At 42.0% G+C, this 22,117-nt stretch overlaps 2 protein-coding genes across 5 annotated transcripts in view; both read left to right on the forward strand.

Moving 5' to 3' along the window:
- The first annotated feature begins 224 nt into the window (after positions 1 to 224).
- Positions 225 to 14,347, forward strand: SMU1 (SMU1 DNA replication regulator and spliceosomal factor). The gene is made up of 12 exons (XM_032974388.2): positions 225 to 395; positions 2,813 to 3,023; positions 3,121 to 3,273; positions 3,392 to 3,502; positions 4,960 to 5,088; positions 6,311 to 6,430; positions 7,176 to 7,292; positions 8,146 to 8,273; positions 10,830 to 10,956; positions 11,810 to 11,977; positions 12,947 to 13,099; positions 13,613 to 14,347. The coding sequence occupies exons 1-12, from the start codon at positions 370 to 372 to the stop codon at positions 13,709 to 13,711; spliced, it is 1,542 nt and encodes a 513-aa protein (XP_032830279.1). The 5' UTR covers positions 225 to 369; the 3' UTR covers positions 13,712 to 14,347.
- Positions 14,348 to 19,141: 4,794 nt separating this feature from the next.
- The window catches only part of LOC116954056 (TBC1 domain family member 2B-like), a 30,368-nt gene continuing 27,392 nt past the window's right edge, over positions 19,142 to 22,117 (forward strand). For 2 of the 4 annotated variants that reach the window (XM_076065519.1, XM_076065514.1), the window contains exons 1-2: positions 19,142 to 19,376; positions 20,349 to 20,626. In XM_076065519.1, coding sequence (XP_075921634.1) covers positions 19,205 to 19,376; positions 20,349 to 20,626 — 450 coding nt within the window. In that variant the 5' untranslated portion in view covers positions 19,142 to 19,204. The other 2 variants (XM_076065512.1, XM_076065521.1) reach the window with 2 other exon arrangements.

Genomic DNA, 22,117 nt, shown 5'->3' on the forward strand with positions numbered 1-22,117 from the left:
GCGACAAATCATCAAGGGGGCATCGCGATCGCTTAGCGTGACGTCACCTCCCCCACCGCACGCCATCGCCGTGACGTCACTCACCCCTGCCTGCCGGGAAAATCTCTTCGCGACGCGTAACGACGACATTTGCACGTGTCGTGAGTAGGGGGGAGGCGGCAAAAATGGCGACATCGCTCCACTGAAATGACGTCATGCCTCGATCCATGTGGGTACTGGTGACGTCACCGCCGCCGCGCGAGGTGGGGGGGACGCCCGTTACGAACCAAAAGGCCTCCGAATCCGAGTCGACGCCGTCTCGTTTGACCCTCCGCACGAAACCTCCGGCGTCTGCACCGCGGCGGCCTCTTTGCCCGCACCTCGGCAAACATGTCCATCGAGATCGAGTCACCCGAGTGAGTGTTCGCGCTGGCAGGGAGGGAGGAGGGGGGTGTGTGAGCCAACACCGAGCCTCGCCTAGGCCCCATTGAGGCCTAGGCCAGGCTCGGTGGAGGCCCAGGCGAGGCCACACTGCATTACAATTCGTACAGTTATCGCATAAGCGCCGCGCGTTATCTGCGTTTATTTAACGGATGCACGCTAGAAAGCTGGAATGAAGCACACCTGTTGGTGGCAAGGCGAGGTGTGATTGTGGCCAAAGTGTGCTGGTACGAGAAATCCCCCCGAGCCTCCCCCCAACCAGTTGTAACCATTGTGATTAAAATGCTGAATTTTTATTTGCGCTAAATGATAACGCGTTGCTCTGTAGCGCGAAATCAGAGACTGCTATCATTTCCATACTCTTATCACAATCCTGCACCGCTTTTTGCGTTATAAAATGGCAAACCAAGATACTGTATGTGTCGTGGATTGTATTTACTCTAAGAATGAAATAATATTCTGGAAAAAGAATTGCATTCATGGGAGCACACATTGAAATCGATGTGAAAATAACCGTGTCAGTTTTATGTATTCGTTACTCCCGCCCCTTCGATGTCGCTATTATGTTTTACGAACTTTCGCCGTTTAAAATCAATGTTCAAGTGTTATACGGAAAATCCGATTAAGCCTGGTAGTTTAGGTGTCCACGGCTCGAAACCACTAACAATTGAGTTATGAGAATAGCTTTCCCCCTTTTTTCTGGCAACAAAACAGGTGTTAAGATGTTAAAACACCAAACTGAAACCTTTTACAAGGAATCATGTCAGCATTAACCACAGTGCTTGTGGTCAGAATGCAAACAAAAAACGTACTCTGATCATATATGCATTGTCTTTGAAACTGATTGGTCTACACCAGAGACAGCTTTCTTTTGAGCCTCGTCTCAAAACGGTGTTAGACCAGAGGACGCCAAAAGGCGTACGGCACAAAGACAAGCATTTGTTGCCAGAAAAAAGGGGAAAACCTACTATCATATTTTGGTACTGGCAAAGGAGGTCCCATGAATCATTGGGGTGGAGGGAAGTCCAGCCAACAGCCGCCAGCCAGGAAACTCGAGGCATCGATTCGTTTTAATAATAGTGTGATAATCCCTGGAGATGAAAAGTCTCGTTTGCAAGGGTGTCAAGTGTATTGTAAGTATGTGATGTTTTTAACATAACTGTGCTTATATATGGTGTGCTTATACCCAATTTACTTTGTATAAAAATGCCTATTACCAAATCACCCTGAATATACCCAGGCGTTGAGACTGGATAAACAGTGATAGGTGATCAACATATATTAACAGGTTGTTATAGGTGGCAAGGCTATGTGGTGAGCAGCAGAATAAAGTGGAGCAACATCCACAGCTGTATTGCATTACAACCCGTACTGAACACTGAAGTATGGTCAAATAACCCCACGACCCGTTCGGGGAGGAGAGACTCGTCAAGAAGCGGATGGGCAAAACTGCTGCACGTGTAGATATCAAGCACGCGTGTTAATTCTGTATTAAACGTGCTATAGTTGACTGTAAACCAGTGATTGTACTTTGATTGGAAATTGCCTTTTCCCGTGGTAGCATGGCGTTTCGATCCCTGTATGTAAACATGAGCACCGCCCCATATGCTCTTTTGAGAGGGAACTGTGTGTTTAAAGTATGCATATTTGTAAGGAAGATGGGGTAAATACTGGTCAAGAGTGCAGCTTTCGAGATCTGTTGATTATAACATACAAACTTGCAAATAACATCTGAATATAGACGAACTTTATAACAGGTAAAATACCATTGCAAGTGAGACCTATGTTAAATAGCATACATAGTGTCAATGATGGAGCAGTTCACGTGGAGGGGAGGCTTTTATCCAGCAGTGGATGGACAAAGGGCACAAAACATGCATACATTAACCATCTAAGCAGGGGAGAGCCCAATGAACAATATTCTATTTTGCAAATGCGCACAGGTGCTGTAGATAAAAATAGTAATTATGACTACAGTGCAATATTCAACTGTTTATACCACGAAGGGACCATAAATTTCAATACTGCAAACATACTTTAACCGCACAGTAAATTATTTAAAATCAAGTTTGGAAACACAAAAACATTGACGAGGAAGAACAATTTCATAATTGGCATGAGGATGTGATGAGCCCTTGCTGGCTTAGGATATATTGTGCATTTAACGTAAAGATCACTTTTTTAACAAGCATTTTGAACATGTCATTGTTTTTCCAAGTTTGGTCCAGCACATTTTTGGCCGGTTATTTTTAAAATATGTTTTGCATACAGTTATAAATGAATATTAGACATCGATGAGCAGGGGTTCATGTCCAATTTGAACGTGTAAACTACAATGCAGGCCGCCATTAAAATGATTAACATCTCTCTTTTTGTATGTGTGTGTGTTCAGTGTGGTGCGGCTAATCATGCAGTACCTGAAGGAGAACAATTTGCAACGCACGCTAGCCGTGCTGCAGGAGGAGACGTCCGTGTCCCTCAACACGGTGGACAGCATCGACAGTTTTGTATCGGAAATCAACAATGGGCACTGGGATACTGTACTGCAGGCTATACAGTCCCTCAAGCTGCCTGACAAAACTCTAGTTGACCTCTATGAGCAGGTATGACAGGCAAGGTGCACTCTTTTGTGTAATTTTTTATACTTGTTTGGATTTGAAATGTAGGTGTCTTGAAACTGATACTTTGCCTCTGTCATAGGTGGTGTTGGAGCTGATTGAACTGAGAGAGCTGGGTGCTGCACGCTCCCTGCTGAGGCAAACCGACCCCATGATCATGTTGAAACAGACCCAGCCTGAACGCTACGTCCACTTGGAAAACCTGCTTGCCCGCTCGTATTTTGACCCCCGAGAGGTAACAGAGCTTCTTACACGATGTGTATATTTTATAGTTTAGTCCCATCTGTTATGATTACTTGCTGATAATGTATATTGATCGGAGGTTATATTTACATTTTGGTGTTGCTTTGTAGGCATATCCGGATGGTAGCAGTAAGGAGAAGAGGAGGGCAGCCATAGCTCTGGCCCTCGCTGGGGAAGTCAGCGTGGTGCCTCCTGCTCGTCTCATGGCTTTGCTTGGACAGGTATGAACTTACAGCTTGCTCATGTATGTGTTTGTATTTCTCTAGTCTTCTTCTTATGACTGATGTAGATGCAGAGCAAGTGCTCCCGTAGCATCAATCAAATATATTAATACAATTCTACACATTAGCTTTACAAAATGAGAATAAACAAGCATGCTGTGCATATGATCTTCTATTGTTCCTCACCAATCTTGATTTGAAGCTTTCGTGACTGCAGGAATCCATACTCTGTGGTTCTTTCGGTAAAGTCACGCAGGTATTTTATTTTATACCTACGTGACTCTACCGAAAGAACCAAGGAGTATGTTCCTCACCACACAAAGCATGCAGTAAATTCAGTAGAATGTGAGCACAGTGTTTATCAAATAAAAAAGTAGCATTGTTGCCATGTTTAAAAGATATGGATTGCTAAGAGGAACCTAAAACTGCATACAGTAATATTTTGAGACTATCCTTATCAACATTCCAATCACATCACTGGCAGACATGATAACATGTCCCTAATTGAGACGCTGGGGTGACAATCACACTTCACGTCCCAAGTGATCCCAAGCAGACAGGCAATGACAGTTGTCCCAAGTGGGGAGAAGCATTGAAAGATGCTTCGTTATTGAGCGAGTTGGATGAGTTGATTTTTTTGCTGGGCACAGTTTCTGCACAACTCAAGTTGTAAAGTCCTAGTCATACTCGCAATACAATAACAATGTGTGAGTTTTAACAAAACACTGAGTAGTTAGGGATTTTAAAGAGTTATGGAAGTTTCCAAAGCATAAGAGCAACAATAAAGCAAACTGTCGTGCATATTCAATGTCGTTTAAAATTACAAAATCGGTTTCCTTCCATTCATGCAAAAATACCTTATGGGTGCAGTAATCTTATGGAACATCACAAAATTATCTCTTCTTCAGCTGCAATTGTCACGTATCCAAGATTACAGAACTGATTGGCCACAAAATATACTTTTGTTCATTTCAACTTTTTGCTTCTAGTTTGTTAGAAAATATAACCAAGCTGCCATCCCTGTAAAACGTATTTAGAATTGTTATGTTTATGCTTTATTTGTATTACGTATGCTTTATGTATTGCATTTCTCTGTTATTTCTAGTGTATGCATAGGTCTTTTTAGTAACATTTTTCTATTATTTTTACACAGATGCTTCTAATTTATGTTTTCATATCTAAATTAGATGACTGCTAATTTGATTGTTTTTACAATATATCTGGGCTATGAGATACATTTATGCTTATTGCGTGAATATATTCTATCCCAAGATGTTATGCTAAATAAATTAATTCATTGAAATGTTCACCCTATCGTAACACCATCCAAAGTCATTTTATTGTGTTCTATATGGTGGACTGGTGTTGTCAACTACACTTGATCTTTTGCATAATCTGAAATATCATTACGTAGCTCAGCTTATAACAGCTATATTTTGTGTGTATTGTCTAAACAGGCACTGAAGTGGCAGCAGCACCAGGGCTTGCTCCCACCTGGCACTACAATCGATTTGTTCAGAGGAAAAGCAGCTGTCAAGGATGAGGAGGAAGAGAAGTTCCCTACACAGCTCAGTCGTCACATAAAGGTATTGATACGTTTGTATTGGCTCTCTTTGAATAAATACATGAATGGCCTTATAGTCTAGATTATAATAATAGTGTACTAGTTTTAGCCTACCAAATATGTTATCACAATTGTATTTTTTCTTGTTGATAAGGTCAGAATATACAATACAAAAATGAGAACTCTTTATACCTTGAATACTCGGAAATATTGCAATAACATTAATTGCAAAATAGCTGTGAATTATCAGTGCTTAATGAAGCTGGCATGTGCAAATGTAAATACTTAAAATGTGGTTAAAGGGAGTTGCAATCAAATAAATATATGGATGAGCTATCAGATTTTACCTTGGAACTCATGGGCTTGGCAAACATTTTTTATGTGGATCCACCTTGATGCTGGTGTAAAAAAATGTCATATTCGACTCACTACAATGGGCTTTTCTGTGTAAACTAAGCACAACAGAAAAATTTACCTCTGGTTCATTGTTGATCTGTGGTGGAGTCACCTTTGGTTTAATTCGAGCATGGTGATCCCCTGCACCATGTCATGTGTGCTCTGCATGATGTGAGATGCATAATGTCCAGAAAAAAATACTAGTTCATTTTATGTCACATATAAAACAAAAGAACAGTGAGGCATGGGCATCTTGAGGAAAGAAGGCATATGTATTTAGTTCCAAAATATATATCAATACAAACATATGCAGAGCAAAAGTTAATGATCTTGAACCTGGACTTGATCAGCATCAGGAAGTCTGGCATAGATGGCTGGTGGAAGGGAATTTAACATTAGGCCTTGGCTGTTGGAATGGAGAGAGCCTGAAAAGTGTTTGCATTTTATCTACTGCAGAGGTGAACCATTGAGTTAATGTAAATAAGGGTCCTGCCCAAGCAACAGAATCACTCCTATAATCTTTCCTCCCACATCCAGACACTCGTAAGTGCCTCTTCACAAATCTTGAGACTCATTAAGGCTTTTCTGGGTAAATACATTTTTGTATTCTAGAATCTTGAGGGTTCCTATCATTGTGCAAGCACTTCATTTTGGCTGTAATAATAAATAATAATAAACTCAGTTTTCTATGACACAATTGACAACCAAATTTACTTTTACATTTTTTACAATTTTAGTTGATTAAGCGAATACATATGTGTGATTAATGTCTTTTGCTGATATGTATTGATGTAATACATTTTACTCCATATCCTGTGTAAATTATATGGTTTATTCGATGTTTGCAGTTTGGACAAAAATCACACGTGGAATGTGGGAGATTTTCACCTGATGGACAGTACCTCATCACTGGCTCTGTGGATGGCTTCATCGAAGTCTGGAACTTCACCACTGGAAAGATCAGAAAGGTAATAACCGTCAGACTATGTATCCCATTGCAGTATTGGTATGGAAGTAACTGGAAAGGTAAAATAAAAATAGGATTCCACTTTACATTTAAAAGCCACCTTTCATGTTTAATGTTGTTAGCACATTTTTTAAGTTGGTGCTGCTTCACAAAGATTGACTTGTATACCTGGCAATTATTTGATTATGATGTTCTTGCAAGGTAGTATTTTTTCTTCCATAATTAAGTATTGCTTAAATATGTTCATCCTAATATTTTGACAATTATAACTATCTATGTAAAGCATGTTATTTATATTGACCAGTTAACTCCAGCCAATAATAGTGAGGTTGGGCCTATTTGATATTTTTTGTAGTTTAATGCAGTGCCCTGTACATACAATTCTTCCATGGCACTGCAATAGTCTCTTGTGCTGGAGGTTCAGTAGACAGTTGACATTGTCAAGTGCTATAGCTCGTTAACTCAACATGTAGCAGGTTATATATGAACACACTTGGACGAACAGGAGTCATTTCAAGCTCTTCTTTGTATAATCACCCTGCAAAAGTGAATTGGTGTGCCATGTATTCTTGTGATCTTAGTTTTTAACGAGTGCATAACATAAGATTTCAACTATATAATACTCCATTCACTTGCATAAAGGGTCCTGAAAAATATAAAAAATGTCATTTCCACTTTATGTAAATAGTTGCGGACAATTCTGTTTTCATATCCCTTGACTTTTAATTGTGTCATTATGTGCGCAGGACTTGAAGTACCAAGCACAGGACAACTTTATGATGATGGATGATGCTGTACTGTGCTTGGCTTTTAGCCGTGACAGTGAAATGCTGGCATCTGGTGGTCAAGATGGCAAGATCAAGGTACTATGTTGTGCTCATATGTTGAAACAAGCTTAAAACCCATAAATAACAAGACACCTGTCCCAGGATGGGAAAAATAAATATAATCTTCTAATTGACTTAACATTGTTGTACTAGGAAGTAGAGTAGCTTTTTTGATTTTCAAATACATTTATTTGATCTTTCTGGTTACAATGTGACTGTTTGCAGTTTTCAATTGTTTCTGTTAATTTATTTGATACTGTGTTGGCAGTGGTACACAAGCACAAATATTAACCCTGCCCTTATAGAAAAATATAATTGGCAATATATCTGGCAATGGCCCCTCTTCGTAGCACATCATATGGTAATGAAGTGAGGAGGATTTCATCCAGCAGTCAAAAAAGGCAGTGATTTATTGCTCAAATGAGCGTTGATGCAGTGCCCATCTCCATTTACAGCATTGAGATAGTCGCGGAAGTTGCACATACCTATGGCACGGGTGTGTCTTCATAGGAAAACTACTTTTGACTTTCCCACAAAGTAGTACTTATTTTGTCTACCCCAGAGGAATGATGGGCTAAATCAGCAACCTTCCAATTGTGAGCTACTTGCTCTACCACAGCCAACTGGCAGAGGATAGAACCTAGCTTTTGACGATTTACAAACACACCAAGTGACTTATTGAATACTCCAAATTGTTTGAAATCCTTTGGGATTCATAAATAACAAGAACTGATTTTCCTGTCCCTTGGCAATAGTAACATGAATGGATTAGAAGATGATGGATAAGACTGCTGGTTAAATTACAATTTTTGTGCAGATTTTTGCACATTAATTGCGTTGATATGAGGTATATTATTTACGTACATGCTTTGTGTGTTTGTTGCTATAGGTGTGGAAGATACAGAGTGGGCAGTGTTTGCGCCGTTTCGAGCGAGCACACAGCAAAGGGGTGACATGTGTGAGCTTTTCCAAAGACAGCAGCCAGATTCTAAGTGCTGCTTTTGATCAAATCATAAGGTAACAAGGAAAATAAATCCTGCATACGCATACATTCTATAACACATTCCAATATTCTTCTGCTCACAAAAGTATTTACGGTGTAACAGTAGTACTTGTGCAAGGCGTGCAGGAGGGAATTACATCTATAGGCAGTGATGAGACAATGGGGTTCGGACAGAGAGCTGGGGAGGGCATGCCTTGGCTAGCAGGGCTGAAATGCTGAGGCAGGTCATAATAATTGTTTCCCAATTATTATGCAACCCTTTGATCAATTTGGCCAGTTTTCTTTTCGGTATTATATTTCCCGCACCTCCAATTAGCACGGTTGGCTAGGTATGGTGCAAAAGAAGTTCATACATACAAGTCCTGAGTAGCAACACAACTATCGAGTAAAGTTTCATTCATACCACTCAAGACCAGTCCTTGGACTCAAGGCTGCCTCAATCACGATAACTCTCGTAAAGATGATTCAATAAGCAAGACATTTTAACATCATCTTGTGTTCCTATTTGGGACTTACCGAGAGACTATTTGCCAATTGGATTAAAGCAAAGAGTTTTCCAAAACTTTAAGATTTAAACAGCGCTAAAAGGAGGAGCCTTTTCGACCAATACGATAACATAATTGCGTGTGGTCACCGTTGTACATCAGGCCAAAAGCCAGAAGGCTCGGGTAATACGACATCTTGAAATATCATAGGTCATGACTCCCCTAGGCACTGGCCTTGACATAAAGGGCTCCAGACCTCGCCTTGCAGCTTTTGTCCTCGACCTTGACCTCGTGGTTCCAGCCTTGAAAATGACTGGTTATTGCGTTACCTGTTGCAGAGTGGAAGTATTAATGCATACTCTTTCAATCTTAATTGGAAAGCCTTCAATAAGGCCTTTAAGGAATTGCCTTTTTCCATTTGCAATTACATTACCATATTAAAACATATACATTGTTTACATCTATGAGCATGCTGATATCTATAATATGCTTGAAGTGTTTTCTTTGAATGAAAAGAACATCTTCAATGGATTTGGCATGCTTATTTTGGGAATTATTCATTAACTTTATCGGTTACTTTGTTTTGAAATTAATAGCAAGATGTGAACCTATACATTGTAATAAAAGTATATTAAACGTATTTGCATTTAAGATTTCAGCAAGCAATGTGGATTAGCTTTGTTCATTCCAAGCAATAGATGCTACCCTTGATACTCCCCAGTGTTAAAGGTACAAAAAGAAATAGTGTTAACTTTTTTGTCTGAGTAAATAGGTATATGTATGTACAGTAAAACCTTGGATTGCGAGTAACTTGGTCTGCGAGTGTTTTGCAAGACGAGCAAACATTTTAAATAAATACTAATTTGATAAACGAGTGAGGTCTTACAATACGAGTAGTACGTATACGCTTTGTCTGCCGAGCGTCACATGATCACAACTGATATACGAGTGCTTTGGATTACAAACACGTTTCTGGAACGAATTGTGCTCGCAATTCAAGGTTTTACTCAATGTAGCCAACCGTGCTAATCGGAGGTGCGAAACAGAATCTGTTTCCATACTCTTTGGTTTTATTCGGTAAAGTCACGTAGGTAAAAAATTAATTAAAATAAAAGAAACAATTAAAACACGACGTTTCGGAGGCAACACAAGCTTCCGTCTTCAGGTGGAAACAGTCACAGCAAAAAATCGCTGCACCAAGTGATTTTTTGCTGTGACTGTTTCCACCTGAAGACAGAAGCTTGTGTTGCCTCCGAAACGTCGTGTTTTAATTGTTTATTTTATTTTAATTTTTTTACCTACGTGACTTTACCGAATAAAACCAAAGAGTGAATTATTGCAGTCACGAAAGCTTCAAAACTAGAATCTGTTTCCAGTTCACTCTCTGCAAAATAGACAGCAGCTAGTTGTTTAAAGCATGGCCTATTTGAAAAGAAATCAACAGTAGCTTCTAAAGGTTATCTTTATTCAAATAACCATTCGCGTATTTGTGGCGAGTATAAATAACAAAACAAATAAGCAGACTGATCTTCACATGGCTGTCTCCACATGTATTAAAGTATTTCTTTCACAAATCATCAACCGTCTGGGATTGCATAATTTCACCAGCATTGTTTAAACACAAGCAGACTCTGAACTTGTTTCAACCCACAGTGTACCATCAGCAGGTTAGGCTTGCTCAAATTATAAGAAATACTGTTGTTTGTATGTGGAGAGACAGCTATTTCAAGGACACATTGCTTATTTATGTTGTGAGCCTTATTCATATCACATTCACTTTGAAAGCATATATACATTGGCAATAAGAAATGTAATAGAAATGTTTGCCTTTAAGCAGAAGCGTATTGTTGATATCGGCCCCTATTTATATTTTTGTACAAGTTCACTTTTTCCATTTTTTGGCTTAAAACCTTAATTCTCTACTATTTAATGCCTAAATGTTCACGTTGTGTTGAAAACCGGAATAAATGCAGTTTATTCCAATGCTTGCATTAGGCACATTGTATTTGTTTTGAAGTCCCTTGGACTGAAATACCAAAGAAGATGAAATACCAAAGAAGATGAAATAAATGTGTTTTGTTTCAGGGTGCATGGCCTCAAGTCTGGTAAGACTTTGAAGGAGTTCAGAGGTCACACATCATTTGTGAACGAAGCCATTTTCACCCAGGATGGACACCACGTTATCAGCGCCTCTTCTGATGGGACTGTTAAGGTACAAAATGTAACCTCGATTCTTTATAAATGTGGCAATGTTATGATGCCCCGCAGTTGCTTCACACATTTTTTACAGGTGATTTAACTTAAATGAATATTTTGTACATTCACAAATAATTCAGTAATTGTAGTGTTAAAATAATAGCATTACTGGTGATCTGCATTAAATAAGTAAATAAGTAGTTTGGTAAAAAAATACCCAATTGGTATCGCATTTATTATTGTGATTCATGCATCAAATTATGCAACAAATCACAAATAAGGTCGCAACTAACTTGGGCACATTAGTTAATTCATGCAGATCACGATTGGAATGTTTTAAGTAAAAATTCCAGTTGTCAGTTGATTCAAGCCTCTCGGGTCTAGATTACTGAGTACCTCTGTGGGCAGTTAATGTGTAATTTCCATCTATGGCTCAGGGTTTTAATCATGTATTGAGCACTGCTGAATGCTCATGTAACGTGGATTTATTTGAGAACTAGATTAAATCATTGTGATCTCAAATCAATGTTTATACTTATACATTTTCAACTTTCGTGCAATGCATATAATTTAATTTAAAAATACTTTTTAATCAACTCAATGTGAGTAAAGGAATGTCATGGAGTTTCAATCTAAAAAAACTCAGCAGGCTTTTACCGTTTTAAGACTCCCTTGTTGTAAAACTCAATATTTTATGCTTGTGAGATATATCTGTTTTGTAATAACCTGTATTGTGTTTTGCGTGAAGAATGTGTCCACTGAGCATATTTCAATGCTGAAATAAATGTATGCCAAAGAGTGTACAAATAAATGTTCACGAGTGCTTTTTCACAAGTGATTATGCTGCATCATTTTAATTTTCATGACAGGTGTGGAGTGTCAAGACAACTGAGTGTGTCAACACGTTCAAGTCTTTGGGTGGTACAACAGGTTCTGACATCACAGTGAACAGTGTGCATGCTGTCCCCAAGAATGCCGAGCACTTTGTTGTATGCAATCGCTCCAACACTGTGGTCATCATGAACATGCAGGGACAGGTATGTGCTGCTGTAAATGTATTTTGCTTAATTCGTCCCGTGTGCCACTTGGCATTTGTAGTCTGATCTATTTGACTGACGAAGTTCAAATGTGTACAAGATTTGTGACATCGTTTTATTTTGATGCTCGACTTTGGGGGGCTGTGATACAAAAATCATGCAGCAGTCTGTGTTAATATGCAGGTAGATATTTGTAAACGTGTACATGTGGGATATGCAGAAGTCAACATAAGCTCTTGAGCTTTACAAAACTCCCTTGGGCTGTATAAGGCTCATTCATTTACAGGATAACCTCTAGTTGTGGTGTGAATGAATGGTGTGAATGAATCGACTCTCGGTGATTTTTTAAGTGTTTTGTGTGATAATGTAACAATGGACATGCACATCTGCTTATCACAAATGTTCACATTGCCGCATGCATCTAGCCATCCAATCGTTGACATCAGGCATACGGAGACCTCGATGGCGAGTCATTAAAGTTCAAGTGACCGTGTTAGGGGGCGAGCGTTGGGCTGGAAATTCAGTGTCAGGGGCGAGCTCCGTGCTGGTTATTCAGTGTCGGGGGCGAGCCTTGGGTGTGAGTGCCGTGGTGCAGGAAGAGTAATGGAGACAGGAGTTTTGTGTTGAAGTGAAAGTGACAAATAGTGTACACACACAGGAAATAGAGAACGACTTGACATTCATAAGTATAATAACAAGGGTGGAAACCATGTAGAATGAAACAGAGGGAATGGTTAATCATTTCGGACCCAGGAACTTAACCCAATTTTTCCCATGAGGTGCATTTGTTGAACGTGGTTTTACCCAACACTATTTTCCAGGAACGCAACCCCTGCGTTCGGCGAGGTATGCCTATATTAAGTAATATCGCCTGGACACGAGGATGAATTAGCTTTATCACTTCAGCTTTTCTAGTTTCTTTTTTAATCTACTTTTGAAAATCTAATTGGACTGGCACTTGTGTTTCAGATTGTGAGGAGTTTCAGTTCTGGTAAGAGGGAGGGTGGTGACTTCGTATGCTGCTGCCTGTCACCCCGTGGAGAGTGGATCTACTGCGTGGGTGAAGACTTTGTGCTTTACTGCTTCAGTGTTGTCACAGGAAAGCTGGAGAGGACACTGACCGTGAGTATATACACATGGTCAGGAAATATAAATTGGGAGTTTTAACAACCAAAATTTATATCGTCACCAAACACCTTTTGCAGCCTTGTATTTCATACATGTTTAAGACGAGGTTAACTTGTTAGGAAAACCAAAGGATGGATATTGATATAAATGTTATGGTTTTCTGGTAATATTTTTTCTTTCTTTACCTACACATTACCTGAGGTACATTTACCTATCATTTAAACGATAGTAAGAGGAACCTCTTAGGGAAAATCAAAAGGTGACTTCAGTGACGACATCATGTATACCATTTAATAGAAATTATTGGATATTATTGAGAGCTTGCTGATAGACTCTATAAACTGTCAATTTTCTTTGACACCTATTTTGTTACTCGCTACGTGGTTTTATATCCTTAAGTTTGAACCTGCTACTCTTAAAGCCTGTGCATGAGTGTTACACCAGCACTTATTAACCAATGTGTATACATTACCCGCATGTCTGACTTTCATGTGTGTTGCATTTTAGGTGCATGAGAAAGATGTTATTGGAATCACTCACCACCCACACCAGAACCTCATCGGCACCTACAGTGAGGATGGTCTTCTGAAGCTATGGAAGCCTTGAACATTTGGTCGTTTTAATGCTCATAGAATTCCCATTGTAATTATGATGTATACGGTAGTTCTTGTATTTACCATGTTGGTTTAAAAAAAAGGTTTTCATTAACTCAACATGGGAAATATTTTGTTTTGGAAGTAATATTTTGTCCACTATAAATACAATTGACCTTACTGGAACAGCTTAACAGGATTAGTTCAATAAAATAATACAAACTAAGATTATCGTTAGTGACCCATTGCTGATGCAGATGTTTTCTATCGATGTTTTAGATTTTTCTGTAATGTGGAACACGTAAAGGATTTTGTTATTCTTTGAAGATGTAATAAAACCAATTGGAATGTTGTGTTATGAAGCATTGTTATTCATAAATATTCTTTGCTGTTAAAAAAAACCTTTTTTTACAAACGTGGTGTTATTTGCCATTTAAAACATACCAATTTTAAATATGTATTTAAGAGGCAAAAACATACCCATACATGTGTCTTAAAGTAACATGTTATTTTGTTTGTGGGAGTTGGTGTAATTATATTACAAAACTGGCATGTTACGTTGCTCATACAATAGTAACATGTAACCTCACATTCATTTGGTGTGCAAAAAATATTGCCATTTCAGAGACAATAAAGTTTTAAATATTCACTGTTGTGGAATTTGACGGTTTAGGTACCATGTTTATTGCTTCAACCGTTTTTCTGAAAACCTGTCTTAATATTATTCATGCAAGTTATAGCAATGCCGACTGAGTGCACACTTCTAGAGACATTCGTTTGAATGCATTGATTACGTAACATCGCTTTAAATATCTCACCACTTATGATACAGGTTTTACATTGTGCATCAAATGTTTAAATATATATGGCTACGTTATTGTTGACCCCATAAGCTCACACCCGCAAACCATTTAAAATGATGACAACATTTAGAACTTGTGCTGCAAGGTTATACATTGAAAGTTACGTATCAGGCCTACGGGGGATAAATTGGTTTAAAGAGCCAAAAGTAAACCAAAATCTGATTAAGGAATATATACAGGACCTGCATTTACAGTATAGTATATATTTCAGGGGTTACATATATAGCCTTACGTTTGGCATGTATTTTCAACTAAAAATACAGGTGTATCAAGAAGGGAAAAAAGTAGGAAGTCTACCAATTGTGTATATGGAGTACTGTACTGGATATAAAGAGTTAGCCATTGTAGGCGCTGACGTTTTCGTGACTGCAGGGATCCATACTCATTGGTTCTTTTTTTTTCTCTAATACCTACATGACTTTACCAAAAGAACCAAAGAGTATTGTAGGCGCTCTGTATTAAATTGCATTAAAATAGCTAAACATGTTCATCACTCAATGCATTGTTGGTGAAGACCTCTCCACACCGTGTCGGTGATGGAGGTTGGACGATACATTGTCCACGCCGGATGGTACACTTACGGACTTTCAGATCACTGGCCAGTGATGTTATCCGTGATCACCGCTCCATACATTGGCATTTACACCAGTTTCAGACACGATGCAGTAAGATGGTACGTATGTGAACCTGAGTTCAACCAGGCACGTCCCGTATAAATACAATAAATGCCGTACCCTAACACCACCTGAGTCATCAACACAAGTTTACCATCCACCCACTCTGGTGCTAATCGTTTACGCACGTATACTGCACGCTATATAATGTCGGGTTGTGTTCAATAAGTATACAACAATCCTGTTTCTGTCTCAAATCTAGACTTCACACACCACTCCGTCCGCAATTTGCCCCATTTGAGATCACTGTACCAATCTTTTATATTCACAGAGAACTCAACACATGCGTCAGTCACACTTGCTTCAAAGGAAGCGTGTATAATCGGCGACGTTTTGGTCAATGGCCCTGTAATGAAGGATTGCAGTGTTATTGACGGATGTGTTGAGTGTTCGATGAATATAAAGGATTGGTACTGTCATCTAAAAATTGAGAATTCGATTTGAGACAGCTGCGGCAAGAGACGCGTCTGTTCAAAACCAAGTCGAGTTATGTATCGCGTACAGTATGCATGCGTTATTTGTGCCTACGCACAATTACCCACGCAGCATCACCAAACAATGTTTCTATTCGTACGCACATTAAACCACTGCACGCACCCGATGGTTGGTAAACTGACGGAGAGCTGCACCGTGGGAGGTTTGCGTGGACTGTAAGCTACTATGCCATGCTACTTCCAGTGGTAAGATGCGGTGTATGTCTTATTTTCACAAAGTACTCTGCAATGAATGACAGTAAAAAAAACTAAACTTGGCCTGGTCCAGTCGGTGTCAGCAGTTTTGATGTTCCACAAGCCTATGTCGGGGCCCATCAATTTACAACCTGCACTTTTCTATCCCCTCATCTCTCCACTGCTGGGTGAATCAACATCCCTCCGCACGCAATGGCTGTAAAAGTACACAGGTGGCCCTGGCTCGTGATTTCTGAACCGGTTTCGGATGACACCAGGCTCCCACCGACTGCCCTGCCGTTCGGTCCACTTCGCATCCACGCATTAAGTTTTTACTCCGCAATAAATTCGCATTGCCCTTTGCCAATCCACCGCTGGGTAAATAAAGTTGCTCACCACGCTGTGGTCGGTCGTGGGGGTTTGTTTTCCCAATACCGAGATTCCCCACGTTGGTGAGGCACGAGTTGGTGAGCGGTCGGCGTGGTGGTGAGTGGTGGTGAGCGCGAGTTGTAGGTGAGCGGTCCACGTGGTGGTGAGTGGTGGTGAGCGCGAGTTGTAGGTGAGCGATCCGCGAGTTGTAGGTGAGCGGTCCGCGTGGTGGTGAGTGGTGGTGAGCGCGAGTTGTAGGTGAGCGATCCGCGAGTTGTAGGTGAGCGGTCCGCGTGGTGGTGAGCGCGAGTTGTAGGTGAGCGGTCCACGTGGTGGTGAGCGCGAGTTGTAGGTGAGCGGTCCACGTGTAGTGAGTGGTGGTGAGCGCGAGTTGTAGGTGAGCGGTCCGCGTGGTGGTGAGCGGTGGTGAGCGGTCCGCGTGGTGGTGAGCGCGAGTTGTAGGTGAGCGGTCCGCGTGGTGGTGAGTGGTGGTGAGCGCGAGTTGTAGGCGAGTGGTCCACGTGTAGTGAGTGGTGGTGAGCGCGAGTTGTAGGTGAGTGGTCCACGTGTAGTGAGTGGTGGTGAGCGCGAGTTATAGGTGAGCGGTCCACGTGTAGTGGGTGGTGAGCGCGAGTTGTAGGTGAGTGGTCCACGTGTAGTGAGTGGTGGTGAGCGCGAGTTGTAGGTGAGTGGTCCACGTGTAGTGAGTGGTGGTGAGCGCGAGTTATAGGTGAGCGGTCCACGTGTAGTGGGTGGTGAGCGCGAGTTGTAGGTGAGTGGTCCACGTGTAGTGAGTGGTGGTGAGCGGTCCGCGTGGTGGTGAGCGCTCTGCGCTGTGAGACCGGCGCAGACCCCGGCCACGGCTAACATCGGTGAAGTCCGGCAGCGATATCTAAACCGGTTTCAGCAATCGATTCCCGCTGGTGACGAATATCTGAGCCGGTCCTGCATCTCCCCTAGGTCGACTCGGCCTCAAATGAGTACGGTGTCTATACATCAGCACTGGTGTCTAGACATCAGCACTGGGGAGACAAAGGCGGCCGGGCGTGGTGCTGCGTGGGCCGACCTTCATCGGTGCTACTCGCTAACAACAGCACTTGCCCCAACGGTCTGCTTAAAAGGCTACACGGGGGATCTTTGTCTTTGTTCCAATGCGGGGATGAACAACGTGTAATGGTGCGGGGCATCCTTGGTGTTGTTAATTGCTTAACAGCTGGACCCGCAGAGGATGCAATCATCACACGCACGCACACACACACACGTGTTCAACAGTCAAGTCGTATGACTCACATGTGCTAAACTAAAATATCTAGCGGGTTAAAGCCCTCTCAAGCTATTCGCTCTGTTTCGGAGGCGACCCGGTCCACACACGACAATGCCACTCGAAGTGGCTTATAATCGTACGGACAGGGAAATAGTGATCGGAGCAGCCAAATAATTTAAAGGTGGCGGGCAAAACCCGAAGGAACCCTAATAAAAATCCACAGACATCGTCAGGGTCAGGGTTCGGGATCGAACCCATTGGGCGAGGGTGATGACATCTCGTCAGCCACTTTATTGGCACACGTGAAGTAGAATAAACGAGCAGGTGGGTGGTGGTGGTGGATTGAGGTGGTTGGAGGTTGGTGGGTGGAGATGGGTTGGAGGTGGGTGGATATGGGTGATGGTTGGTAGTGGATGGAGGTGGGTGGAGGTTGGTGTGGAGATGGGTGGTGAATGGAGGTGATGGTTGGTGGAGGTGATGGTTGGTGGGTGGAGGTGATGGTTGGTGGGTGGAGGTGATGGTTGGTGGGTGGAGGTGATGGTTGGTGGGTGGAGGTGATGGTGAATGGAGGTGATGGTTGGTGGGTGGACGTGATGGTTGGTGGGTGAAGGTGATGGTTGGTGGATGGATGTGATGGTTGGTGAATGGAGGTGATGGTGGGTGGAGGTGATGGTTGGTGGGTGGAGGTGATGGTTGGTGAATGAAGGTGATGGTTGGTGGGTGGAGGTGATGGTTGGTGGAGGTGATGGTTGGTGGAGGTGATGGTTGGTGGGTGGAGGTGATGGTTGGTGGGTGGTGGTGATGGTGGTGAAGGGTGATTGGAGGTGGGTGGAGGCGAGTACTGGGTCAACCCCTATGGTTTACACCACGTATGTACAGGGAAATTAGTTTTCAGATCCACACGGCCGCACAGCCGTTTCAATACCCCGCTTGTATTTCTCTCCCTTGCGATGGGACTTTGTAGGATGAACGTTCAGATTTAAAGGGACACGGGGGTGACCAATAAGGTCTGGATTACTCTTTGGTTCTTTCGGTAAAGTCACGTTGAAAGAAAAATAAATTAAATAATAGCTTACGCCGTTTCGATTGCAACACAAGCAATAATCATCATCAGGTACGAATGAATGAGAAAACAAACATAGTAAACTCAGAAATATTATGCAATACAACACAGAGTGTCGGCTAACATAACAGTCAACACCCTACCTGGTTGATTAACGTTCTTCCAAAGATTGCTAAATTTGAGAGAGAGACAAAACACAGACACGGAGACACACAGACACACAAGCAGAGAGAGATAACACAGGGACACACAGAGAGAGACACACAGAGAGAGACACACACATAGGCACAAAGAGACACAACGCTTCTGTGTCGAGGCCTTAAGAGGTCTGGATTGGTCTGTAATAAGATAGGTCCGCTGATAATGGGTCGACAGGTATGAGTATATATACACACACACACAAACTATTAGGTGATACAAAAAACAAGATTTGTTTGTGCCCACTCTGTGTTTCTCCCTTGCGATGGGACTTTATAGGATGAACGTTGATGCTTTATAAGAGGCACGGTGGTGACCAACGAGGTTCTGAATTTGTCTGTAACAAGGTAGGGCACGACTGATAAGGGGTGGAACAGGCATGTGCGTGTTGTGTGGCTGTGGAATGAATGTGGGAGGAGTGGTGTGAAGATGTGCGAGGATCAATGCCAAAAAGGCGCTGCAGTGACGCCAGCAGCAGCGGTGATGATGCAGGAAGAGGAAGCGACACGACGAGAGGAGCACGACGAGACGAGTGTGGCAACTCCCTCGCCCGCCTCCCGGTCCAGTTGCGTCCCCCAGGTACATTGACTTCACGCGCGGATCGACAACGCGCAAGTTGCGTATCGAAAGCGAGCTCGTGACTTAAATCGCACTCGCTATATAGTCAATCGGTTCAACTGCATTTGTGATTTTTTTTGTGTGTGTGTGTTTGTGTGTTTAAAATGTAATATACGTTGTTCAATCGCTTATCGTCCTCAACATTGCGCGTCGCACAATCAATCAATCTCTCTCTCGCGTTTCTTCGACTGGACATGGAGCTAGGTTCGTATCGCCCCGCGCGTGTGTCCGTGTAACCTTGCAAATCCAACACTTTGTATACACGAAGCGCGCACGGTACGTCAGACACACACACACATACAAAGACACACACACATACAAAGACACACACATACAAACACACACATACAAACACACACATACAAACACACACATACAAAGACACACACGTACAAAGAGACACACACACATACAAAGAGACACACACAACATACAAAGACACACACAACATACAAAGACACACACACAACATACAAAGACACACACACATACAAACACACACATACAAACACACACATACAAACACACACGTACAAAGACACACACATACAAAGAGACACACACATACAAAGATACACACACACATACAAAGACACACACAACATACAAAGACACAAACATACAAAGACACACACATACAAAGACACATACAAAGACACACACACATACAAAGACACACACACATACAAAGACACACACACATACAAAGACACACACACATACCAAGACACACACACATACCAAGACACACACACACACACCAAGACACACACATACAAAGACACACACACATACAAAGGCACACACACATACAAAGACACACACAAGGCTGTCAGCGTCCGTGTGACCTGCGTCTATTGAATCGCCCTCCCCTCGCCACGTGCGTTCACAACGACTGACCCGGCTGACCCGCACGCATGGACACAAACGCAGGACAACAACAACAACAGCAGCCGCTTCCACCGAGCCGTGAGGACTGCCAGCCTCGTCAACCCACGGGCTACCTCTACAAGCTGGGCAAGGGCAGGCTCCGAGGCTTCCAGCTACGTTGGTTCTCGTACGAGGAGGCGACTGGCGAGCTGGTTTACTCGCGCGGACCCGGGGGGGAGCCCCTCGGAGCCATCCCCCTGGCCGGAGTCTCTCTCATCCCGGCGGTGCAGGACGAGAAGACATTCAGCGTGCGGACTCCCTGGAGGGAGTACACCCTGAAGGTGAGATTCTTTGTGGGGGGTAGTGGTTTGTGTGTGTGTTGTGTGTGTGTTTGTTGTACTCGCCCAGCACATTAGATGAGCACGGTTGGCTACGTACGGTGGTGGTGGTGCGGATGTCCCATTCCACTGCCGTCTGGAACGCTCTTCCGATGTTTGGAAGCGATTGGAGCTTACGCACTTTTAAATCTGGATTGAAAATGAATTTCTTTAGAAGTGTTTTGTGTGTGTTAGTTTGTTGGAGTCGCCCAGCGCATCCGATTAGCACGGTCGGCTCCGCGTGGTGCGGATGTCCCATCTTTGGCCGTCTGGAACGCTCTTCTGATGTTTGGAAGCGATTGGAGCTTACGCACTTTTAAATCTGGATTGAAAACGAATTTCTTTATAACTTCTTTTTGTGTGTTAGTTTGTTGTAGTCGCCCAGCGCATCCCTACTATGCTGGGTTGGCTTCGGACGGGGTGAAAGAAGTTAACATACATACATAGAAGTTCAATATGAGGTGCTACCCGTCTCCACGCATTTCCATTATCCGCTGCTAATTAATGCCTGGTGAATACAGTGGCGGGCAAGTTTAAGAACTGGTGGCTGTAGTGATAAATTATTGTTTGTGTCATCAAATAAATACAGTACTGGTAATATCATATACGCACTCAACATACACGTCAACAGCACTGCCTTTAAAATAAGAAATGTATAATCGATGACGTTTCGAGCTATGGCCCTTCATAGCACTTCATGATAGAAGCACCAATAGAAGCCATAGCACAACGCATTACCACTAAGTAACACGATTTTTATTCCTGGGTTGTAAGTGTTATGTAAGTGTTATTTTCTAATTGCTTATGCCTCCAAAAGTATAGAAAATGGAATAATAGCCATTTTTTGTACTTTTTAGGCTCAAGCAATTACAACATAACACTTTACTACCCAAGAGCAATTTTTTTGTTACACAGTGAATTATCACCAATAAAAAATATATATTTGTATAAGCAAATGTTAATTTATTGATTTGTTAAAAATATATTCAATGCAATAAACCACTGTACAGTTTAACCAAATAATTTTTAATAAGAGTCACACTGAATCTGCCTGTGCGGAGTTTTGGGTGTTATCCCCCGATGCGTTGCTCTTCTCTGGGCCAATGGCAAATGCAGAAAATTTGTCCTCACACTTAGCGAGACATTCATGGGTAATGGCACTAAAGTATATCATTATTGTATTATGTTGGACTTCTTTCGCACTGTACATAGCCAACCATGATAATCAGAGGTGCGTGAAATATGTACATATTATGACAGGCCAACATGTTTATCAGTTACCCATGTACCCATGTATTTGCCGTTTACTACGTTACCTGTGAAGTTTACTCGAAATGCAATGTCATTTTCCAAGGTCACTTTATGTTATAGTTTCAGCAAGTCCGTTACGTTGTGTATATGCCCTGGCAGTAACAAAAACGCGTCTCCAGGAAATGATCGCTGATATCTTTCCAA

This window comes from Petromyzon marinus, chromosome 1 (genome assembly GCF_048934315.1).
Source record: "Petromyzon marinus isolate PM22_M1 ecotype Great Lakes invasive population chromosome 1, UKy_Petmar_22M1.pri1.0, whole genome shotgun sequence".
Taxonomy (NCBI): Eukaryota; Metazoa; Chordata; class Hyperoartia; order Petromyzontiformes; family Petromyzontidae; genus Petromyzon; species Petromyzon marinus.